This window comes from Enoplosus armatus, chromosome 22 (genome assembly GCF_043641665.1).
Source record: "Enoplosus armatus isolate fEnoArm2 chromosome 22, fEnoArm2.hap1, whole genome shotgun sequence".
Lineage (NCBI taxonomy): Eukaryota > Metazoa > Chordata > Actinopteri > Centrarchiformes > Enoplosidae > Enoplosus > Enoplosus armatus.
The window spans coordinates 389,912-399,624 of NC_092201.1; the positions used below are offsets into that span (position 1 = coordinate 389,912).

The 9,713-nt window shown below is 45.7% G+C and overlaps 1 protein-coding gene across 6 annotated transcripts in view; it reads right to left on the bottom strand.

Annotated features, from left to right (window-relative positions):
- Positions 1–9,293, bottom strand: part of kcnd2 (potassium voltage-gated channel, Shal-related subfamily, member 2) — a 51,923-nt gene extending 42,630 nt beyond the window's left edge. For all 6 annotated transcript variants that reach the window (XM_070928775.1, XM_070928771.1, XM_070928774.1 and 3 more), the window contains exon 1: positions 8,182–9,293. In XM_070928775.1, the coding sequence (XP_070784876.1) occupies positions 8,182–9,293 (1,112 nt within the window). The remainder of the gene's footprint in view (positions 1–8,181) is intronic.
- Positions 9,294–9,713: the final 420 nt, after the last annotated feature.

Genomic DNA, 9,713 nt, shown 5'->3' on the forward strand with positions numbered 1-9,713 from the left:
TATCAGACTTAACAAGCTTAGGGCCAATTGGCTGGCCAGGTCCCAGCTGTCACCATGGCAACCAATTTACCTTTTGTCTGAATCTGTCTTTGTGATCCTGCAGCTGGTTCACCTGCTGCTGGTGTTCAGACAGAAACACACAGAGAAGACACACGCTGGTTTACACTTTGAATTACTATGAATTATTATGAAGCCTCAGCTTGTGTGTGAGCAGAAAAAAAAACAAAAAAATCAAATGTTCCACAGCGATTACAAGACAAGACAGCTTTAGTTAGTTTACAGCTTAAGATGCTTCATCCCCTCCCTGTCTAGTGAAAACCATGTATCTCTAAATTTGGTGATTTTTAATTTTTCTGATAAACTGCAGGTTCACCTGGTGGGGGCGCCGAAGAGCTGAAGGGGAGGCAAAGGTACTGCAGGAGGTGAATTAGAGTCCTTCTCAGAGTTCTAACTCAGTCAAATCTGAACTCACAGACATGAAACACATGTTGAATAATTCAGTGTGACTTCCACTTCCAGAGATCATCATCTCTGATGTCCATCCAGAATAAACCTCCAGAAATCCTCCTGTTTTTGAGTTTCCTTCAGTGTCTCAGTGATCAGTGATAGTTGTCTAACCCTAACCCAGACTTGATGTTGAAGTGAAATGTTACAGGTTTTTTTCGGACATGAGGCTGACATGTAAAACTGCCACATTAACGAAGTCTGAAAGGGGTTAGGGTTAGAGGTGGTTTGATAACAGACAAAACGCATTTCACAGCAAAATGTCCGATTTAAAATGATTTCATGACTTTTAAACTGCAGTACTCTCAAACAAAAGAGCAGAAATCAACCAGAATAAAACCCTAGACGGTTGGAGTTGTTACCGTCGTTAGTTTCCTCCTTAGTGTTATTGTGTTTTAGATTTATAGCAGCGCTAGCATATTAGCAGTTAATGTGTTTCCTGTATCTCTGAGCTCAGTGATGATGGTGTTAATGGATTTACATTTCTGTGTTCGTGTGTCGGGGGAGTTTCTGTTCTTATGATAAAAACATCATAAAGATGAGAAAACGTGTTGATTGTGTTATGCGAGAACATCCGTCAAATGCTGGAGTTCCTCCTAAAACTTCTGTTATTGAGTTTTATTGTGTTTCTGGATCGTGAGGGAGACGATGAGGCTGTTTTTAATCTCAGAGAAACAAACAGTGCCGCTGCTGCAGCTACGACAGATACAACTCACACTAACATGAGTGTGTTTCAAGAGATGAAGAGATGAAGTGACGAAGTGATGAAGGGATGAAGTGACGAAGAGATGAAGTGATGAAGTGACAAACAGATGAAGTGAAGTGACGAAGAGATGAAGTGATGAAGAGATGAAGTGACAAAGAGATGAAGTGATGAAGAGATGAAGTGATGAAGTGACGAAGAGATGAAGTGATGAAGTGATGAAGTGACAAAGAAATGAAGTGATGAAGTGACAAAGAGATGAAGTGATGAAGTGACAAAGAGATGAAGTGATGAAGAGATGAAGTGATGAAGTGACGAAGAGATGAAGTGATGAAGAGATGAAGTGACAAAGAGATGAAGTGATGAAGTGACAAAGAGATGAAGTGATGAAGTGATGAAGAGATGAAGTGATGAAGAGATGAAGTGATGACCCAGGGACAGACAGGTGAGAGACAGGGACATGTGACCCTTCATGACCTCCTCCAGAGACCCACCGCTCTCTGGTTTAAACCTGCTTTGGTTCATAGGTGCGTTTAGTTTTAAATGTTCCAGCTCTTCTGATACGATACGATTCCAGAGTTTCACTTCTGACACTAAAAGAATTCAAACTAAACACGAGCAGCCGAATCAAATACAGTCTGAAACTGGAGAAACGAGGATGAACAACATCAATTTTTAGTACTCCACAGTCATAAATATTCCCTAAGAATTCACATTTCAGGTGAAACTGAAGCTGATAAAATAACTCAAAATGCAGCAGAGCGTTGCAGCAGCAGCCTGTTGCTCCTCCACACATCCAGGTGTGATTTGGGGGCGGGCCCCAGGTCACGTGTCCTGCAGGTACAGACAGGTGATCTGTGGAGCCACCAGATCCTCTCGTGGTCGCCTGACCGGAGATCAGGTCACACAGCGAGCGTGTATAGAGGAGGAAACCTGATCCAGGTCCAGGTCTGACACACAGAGAGATCATACCAGCAGCAGGTGAGGCCCCCGGGGGCCCCTGCTTCCTTAACAGGTGCAACAACACGTGATTGCAGTTTGTATGGAGGCTGAAAAATGCTGAGTCATATCTGCTGCTGTGTGTTCATGTTTACAAGTTTATTTATAATAAACGTCACAACAACGTAAGATCAGGATGAATCCCTCCTCCCACTGCTGCAACTACTGCTGCACCCGCTGCTGCACCCATTGCTGCACCCATTGCTGCTCCCGCTGCTGGACCCACTGCTGCAAAGGCTGCTGCACCCACTGCTGCTCCCGCTGCTCCCACTGCCAAAAGATCTGAGCTCAAACATCATCAACAGGAAACACAGACAGACACACTGTCAGCTACCACAGAAGAAGAACGCAGCAGCTGATTCGCTCTCAGAGGAGAGAAAGAACCGTCATAAACTCTGTTTACATTCAATCTGAACTGATCTGAGATCAGTTTAAGTTCCTGCAGAAGCTGATAAACAGACTGATGAGTCAGCTGATGAGACTGGGAACACTGGTCTGACTGGTTTTATGGTCCTGATGGACTCTGCCAACAAACTGAGTCATCGAGGACATTCAGAGGCAGCTGCTGATGAAATGACAAACTGTGTGTGTGTCTGCTCAGATTATACATCTCTGATACATCTGCAATAATAGTAATAATAATAATAATGATAATAATAATAATAACAGTCATAATCTGTACTGACGTGTGTTGGATGTTTGATATAATTTAAGCAAAAAATGCTAAAAATCATCTGGTTCCACAATATGCATAATATTTCGTATCTGTTTTCTAGAACAATAAGCTGAACCTCTGTTGTTAGACAGTTCAGACTACAGGAAATTGTGATTTTAAACTGTTTTCCTGAACAAAAACTTCTCATATATAGATATTTTAGATAAATATATTTCAGTATTTAGTATAATGTTAATGTGACGGAGCTGATGTCTGATTATTGATTACTGAACGTTTCTTGTCTCAGGAAACATAAAAACATCACGTATCTTCATATTTATAAATGACACTCAGCTGTTTACAGATGATCAAACTGTCTCTACAGTCGTTCTGCTGACATCAGCTGATCTGAACTCCCAGAATGCCGAGAGAGAAACGAAGAAGAAGAAGAAGAAAGTGTGAGCTCAGCCTCTCTGGGGTGTTTTTATGTTTCATCTGCTGCGGTTCTTTAAATAAAAGGAGGTCTTTTTCCTGCAGCTGAAGGAGTGTGTGTGTGTGTTGGTGTGTAAATGTGTGTGTGAGCTGCAGCTGTGCAGCAGTGTATTTGTCTGTCTGTCATTGATATTCACAGCCAGCGCTGGATCAATGAGCCCCGACACTCCGCCTATTATTTCATTTCTGGTGTCTAAAAGGCGAAGCTGCAACTTGGCTCAATTGTTTTCCAGTCGGTTTTGGCTGACTCGTCACGGGGGGGGGGGTCCTTTAGTGAATGAATCGTACCTCATACCACTGTACAAGTGAGGGGGACAAAATGTCCTCCAACAGCAGAGAATCAATTCTCTCTAGTTTCCCTCCTTGTGTCAGTGCTGATCAGGAGGATAAACAGCATAATTTGAGATCAGATCAGATCTGAGATCAGCTCAGAGACGATGTGTGAGGATGAAACTTCAGTCTCAGAGTTTTGGGAAAAGTCTTATTGCTCTCCAAATATGGAAATCCTCCTACTTCACCTAATAAGACTCTTCATCAGCCTTCTCTTCTTCTCTGCTCTAATTGTCTGGTGTCCAAATATCACCCCGACTGGCACTGAATCGCTCCGAGTGTCATTAAAACGGTCATTTCCAAATTAAACAGGAGCGTTTTGGGACGACACAAACCATCTTTTCAGCTCGGCTGCTCCTCTGAGGTGGCTTCATTACAGAGCCCATTAAGAATAATCACTGAGAGTCTGCGTGTGTGTTCAGCAGCTAATGCATTAATTTAATTAGCAGCATTAACAGCGTTTCATCCCACAGAGAAGAAGAAGAAGAAAAGACGGTCAGGAAGGAAACTGTAACAGACATGAAGAGTAGGAACTGTTTCAGGGTGGCATCAGAACCAGCACCAGATCTCAGGTTCAAGTCTGCGTCAGGGTCTGTTATCTGGGATCGATTAACTGCCCTGAGAGGCTTCCAAATCACCTCCTCCAGCTGCAGCTCTGAGTAATAAATGCCTGAAAGCCACCAGATTCACTTCCTGTTGACATGAAGTGCAGAGTCTGAACATGCGAGTTCTTATCTACGTTTGATTCTTGGCGTTGAGACGCAAAGACAGAGACGGATTTATAATCTTCTTTTAGTCAAATTGTTGCTAAAAGTTTTGAACGGTTTGAGTTCTTGAACAGACGTCGAGTGTTTCTGTGAGACGGAGACGTTTAAACAGACAAGATCTGATCACAGATCTGACCCCTCTCTCTCTCTTTATGACTGTGTCTCTCTATCAGGTCTCTATCAGGTCTCTGATCTATGATCAGGTCTCTGTCCAGGTCTCTGATCAGGTCTATGATCAGGTCTATGATCAGGTCTATGATCAGGTCTATGATCAGGTCTATGATCAGGTCTCTGTCCAGGTCTCTGATCAGGTCTACAATCAGGTCTCTGTCCGGTCTCTGTCCGGTCTCTGTCCGGTCTACAATCAGGTCTCTGTCCGGTCGCTGTCCAGTCTATGATCAGGTCTCTATCAGGTCTCTGATCTATGATCAGGTCTCTGTCCAGGTCTCTGTCCAGGTCTCTGATCAGGTCTCTGATCTATGATCAGGTCTCTGTCCAGGTCTCTGATCAGGTCTATGATCAGGTCTATGATCAGGTCTATGATCAGGTCTCTGTCCGGTCTCTGTCCGGTCTCTGTCCGGTCTACAATCAGGTCTCTGTCCGGTGGCTGTCCAGTCTATGATCAGGTCTCTATCAGGTCTCCGTCCAGTCTATGATCAGGTCTCTGTCAGGTCTCTGTCAGGTCTCTGTCCAGTCTATGATCAGGTCTATGATCAGGTCTATGATCAGGTCTCTGTCCAGTCTACAATCAGGTCTCTGTCCGGTCTCTGTCCGGTCGCTGTCCAGTCTATGATCAGGTCTCTGTCAGGTCTCTGTCCAGTCTACAATCAGGTCTCTGTCCAGTCTACAATCAGGTCTCTGTCCGGTCTCTGTCCGGTCTCTGTCCAGTCCATGATCAGGTCTCTGTCCGGTGGCTGTCCAGTCCATGATCAGGTCTCTGTCAGGTCTACGATCAGGTCTATGGGACTAAATAATACATGTGTGTTTTGTGCTCTGCAGACGGGTCACTGAACAGCAACAAGAGAAACATGAGAAACACACACAGGTGAGTCTATAACATACACTCCTCACCACCTCAGCATGTGACTGGTGGATTCAGCTCCTCTGTTGACTCATTTTGAACTTAATAACGTCTGAAGAGTCCAGAGAGCCGCAGTGAAACCAGAACTTCAGTGGTCTCAGAAGCTCCCTGATGTTTGGATGAAGATTGTTTTCATTATGGACTCATCTGTTGTCATTACTTTCTCAATGAATTCATTGATTCATTGTTTTGTCTGTAAATCAGATGTCCATCAAGTGTTTACTGAACGTTTTGATCGATTAAAGACAAACAATCGATTATCAAAATATCTGCAGATGAATTTTTTGTCTATTGACTAAACGATTAATCAACTAATCGTTTCAGCTCTAGATGTCGGCATGACGTACAGCGGATACAGAACTGGCTCAAAACCTTTAGCATGTTAGCTTTTAGCATGTTAGCATGCTTACAGTTTAGCTCAAAAATCCAACTGTGACGGTGAATTCACAACAAGCACTTTTCTTTAGTGAGCAGCTTCCAGGTGCTAAAGCTAGCTTACTGGTGACGTCAACTACGCACAGAGGAAAAAGCAGCTGTTCAGAATAAAATTCCTCAGCATTTAGCAGAAACAACACTCTGCTGGTTAAGACTCCAGATTCCCAACAAGTCTCCAAACTTAAAAATACGTGTCAGCGCCTTTTAAAACAGTTCCTGACATGCCGCCCGTACGGTTCCAGCTTGGTTTTGTTTGGATACAGAAACCAGGAGATTCGGGTCAGTGAACGGTGTCATTGACGCTGACTGATGGGAGGAAACAGGAAGTGAACAGTGATCTCTGACAGCCTCACTTCTTGTTGTATGGGTGATTGGTTGTTTTGCGGTGTAACGTTTGTTGTTGTGACTTCAGTCTCTTCATCACGTCTGAACTGAAGTCAGTCAGATGATAAAATGTTGTGATCTTTAGTCTCCGTCATCTCCTCGGTGTGATCACCTGACAGGCTGTTTGATCAAAGCAACACAGCAGGTGTGTGTGTGTGTGTTTACATTGTGTAACAAAGGCTCATTTACTGCCTCTGAACACATGTCAGACCTGCAGAAACACAAAGAACATCAACTCGTTTTTATGTCCAAACAGCAACAAGAAGAGACAGAAAACAGCTGTTTTCACTGCGTCTGTCACGACGACAATCTGCAGTTCAACCAATCAGCAGACAGAACATTTCGTCTGTTTTGCTGTTGAAAACCACCTGAAAATATGTTACACACTAACTGGCTGCTGAGAAGTTTGAATGAACAAACTGAACTCTGACGTTATCTTTCATTAATATTTCTGATGCAGCTGCAGTTTGTCCCTCTCACGTGATCATTGTTTGACAAAATGGAGGTTTTGTTCTGATGGTTACATTCAGGGTGCAGAAAACGTAGAAATGAGCAGCTTTTTCATTTGATAACATTAAATAAACGAAACCAACTGACAGGACTGTTCATCTTCCACAGGAGACATTTCAGTTTCAGCACCGCGGACAGAGAACAGGATGGAAACAGCACAAAACTGAGGAAGAAGAGAGGACGAAAAGTGATTACAAAAAGGTTGTAACGAGCAACAGAAGCTGACAGGAAGTGTTGTTGAGGGTGGAGAGAAGGAGAAGGAGAAGAAGGAGTAAAGAGGAGGAGGAGGAGGAGACGTTGTGATGTTATTTTCCTCTGACAGACGCAGGTTTGATCCTCAAACTGAATCAAACTACAACTGAAGAGATTTACTCTACTGAGCGCGCTCAGTGCAAACAGAGGTTACAGAGAGGTTACTACACACACACACACACACACACACACACACACACACACACACACACACACACACACAATCGCGTCTAATGATCTCTGAGCTGCTGCAGGACTGAAAGTTAAATTCATAGAAGAATTCATAGATCCTCATCTGAACACCAACGTCACAAACGTAAAACAGAAGAACTCTAAAACATCTCCCTTCATTACTTCATCGTCAGTAGAGGTTAGTCAGAGGAAGTGATGTAATCCTGTCAGTAGAGACAGTAACCAATCACATGGCTGCATTATATGATGGAACATCAGTCACCAATTAAAGACTTTTTCTTTTTAAAAGAAGAAAGAAGGAGCGACCAACGACATCTGTGTCACCAGACCAGAAAGTGAGTAGCTTTGTTCTGTCAGGAGACGAGTTTTTAACATCATGAAACAGAGAAGAAAGTCGATATTTGAGCTTCAACAAGCAGTCAGACTGATGAGGTGCTGCATATGTCTGCCATGCTGCTTCTCAACAGGTTACATCCTGATTTATGTGACGGAGATCTGATCACCAAACTTCAAACGTTGCGCAGCAACAAGCAGAACTAACAACTGCAGCTGAGACTCGTCTGATTGGTTGAAAAAGACTTCCTTTGGAAACAAACATGCTGAATGTTCGTAAATGTGAGAGTTCAGAGTGACTGTTTAACACACAAACACAGAAGGCAGCTGTTCACACCTGTAACATCTGGAGACATCCTCATCCTGCTCCTGAAAAGTTTCTCTCTTTTGTAACAAACAACAAAACCAAAACAAACTCTCCATCTTAAATGAAGGAAAAGCCAAAGGGAGTTTTGTATGAGGTCAAACAGATTAGATCAGGTTTCTGTCATCAATATCCAATTGACTTCATATCACACACACACACTTTGCCAGCATCACCTACCCGAGCGTTGTCATGGTGACGATGGTGTACCAGAAGGCAGCCGGGATGCTAGTGAACTTGCTGGCGGTGGATCCCTTCTCCGCGTAGAACATGACGGTAGCGAAGATGATGATGGCCATGGTGAGGGAGAAGAGCAGGAAGCCGAGCTCCGACGCGCAGCTCTTCAGCGTGTAGCCCAGGATGCGAAGTCCCGCAGAGTGCCGCGAGAATTTGAAAATCCGAAACACCCTGAAGACGCGCAGAGTGACGAAGGCGCCGCTCACGTCCTCGTTGTCCGTCATGACGAGGCCGATGTAGTACGGCATGATGGCCACCACGTCGATGATGCTCATGACGCTCTTCACGAACTTGTAGCGGCTCGGCGCCACGAGCAGGCGCAGCAGGTACTCCACCGTGAAGATCATGACGCATGCGGTGTCCAGGCAGAAGAAGGCCAGCGCGTACCGCTCCCCGCACGACTCCTCCTTGACCCGGTGCGGTGCGGTGCCGCACGGTACCGTCTCCACCACGTTGGCGAGCACCGACACCGCGATGAAGAAGCCGGTGACATAGTAGAATACCAGCGCCATGGTGGAGGTGTGCGGGTTCTCAAAGGCGCGCCACATGGTCTCCCGGAAGCTCAGGTCTGCCGAGACCATGTCGTTGGTGTGGTCCATCTCCTCGTCGTCCTGGATCCGCTCCTGGTTCTCCCGCCGCCGGTCCTTGTAGTCCTCATAGCAGCAGTCTCCGATGATCTCCGGGATGATGCCGAAGAACGCGAGCTCCTCGTCGTACGCGGAGATGCACTCCTGCCGCGGGTAGTGCAGCTTCCCGGTGCGGTAGAAGTTGAGGATGTGGCGGAAGATGTCCGGGTCGCGGTCAAAGAAGTACTCGTTGGTCTCTTCGTGGAAGAAGAAGTCCAGCTCCGTGCTGCCCAACAGGGTGTCCGGGTACCGGTCCAGGGTGTCCCGCCAGGTCTGAAACTTTGTGCCGCTCACATTCAGCATGATCAATCCGTCTTTATCGTGGTGCTTGTTCTTCGGGGGCACCGGCATGGGCGCGCCGGCCACCGGCATCCATCCGATGGCCGCTGCGCGGGCGAACGGCAGCCACGCTGCCACTCCTGCTGCCATGCTGGTCCTGGAGCTCGGTCCTGGAGCTCTACAGAGGCTCGTTGGAGGGGGGTTCACGGAGCGGCGGAGCAACGAGAGGGCATCTGGAGAGAGAAGACAGACAGCCGGGCAACAGATGGACCTGATCCACCGAATTTCTCCAGGAAAAAAAGAGAATTTACGCACGAACAAGATGCGTAAAACCAAAGAAGCAGCTCACAAATCAGCGTGAAAACAAACAAATCCACATGTGATCAGTCAGTCCGCGTCAGGACTCGGTTTCTGTTTGTTTGGACTCGTAAAAGCAGCAAAAAGACGCCAAACTAGCTCACACCGGCGGAACGAACTCTTCAAGAGCTTCAACTTTCGCTTCAAATCCGGTTTCTCGGTGAATTATCTCCCCGCTGTGTCGGTACTATTTTTCCTCCACACCGCGTGTAT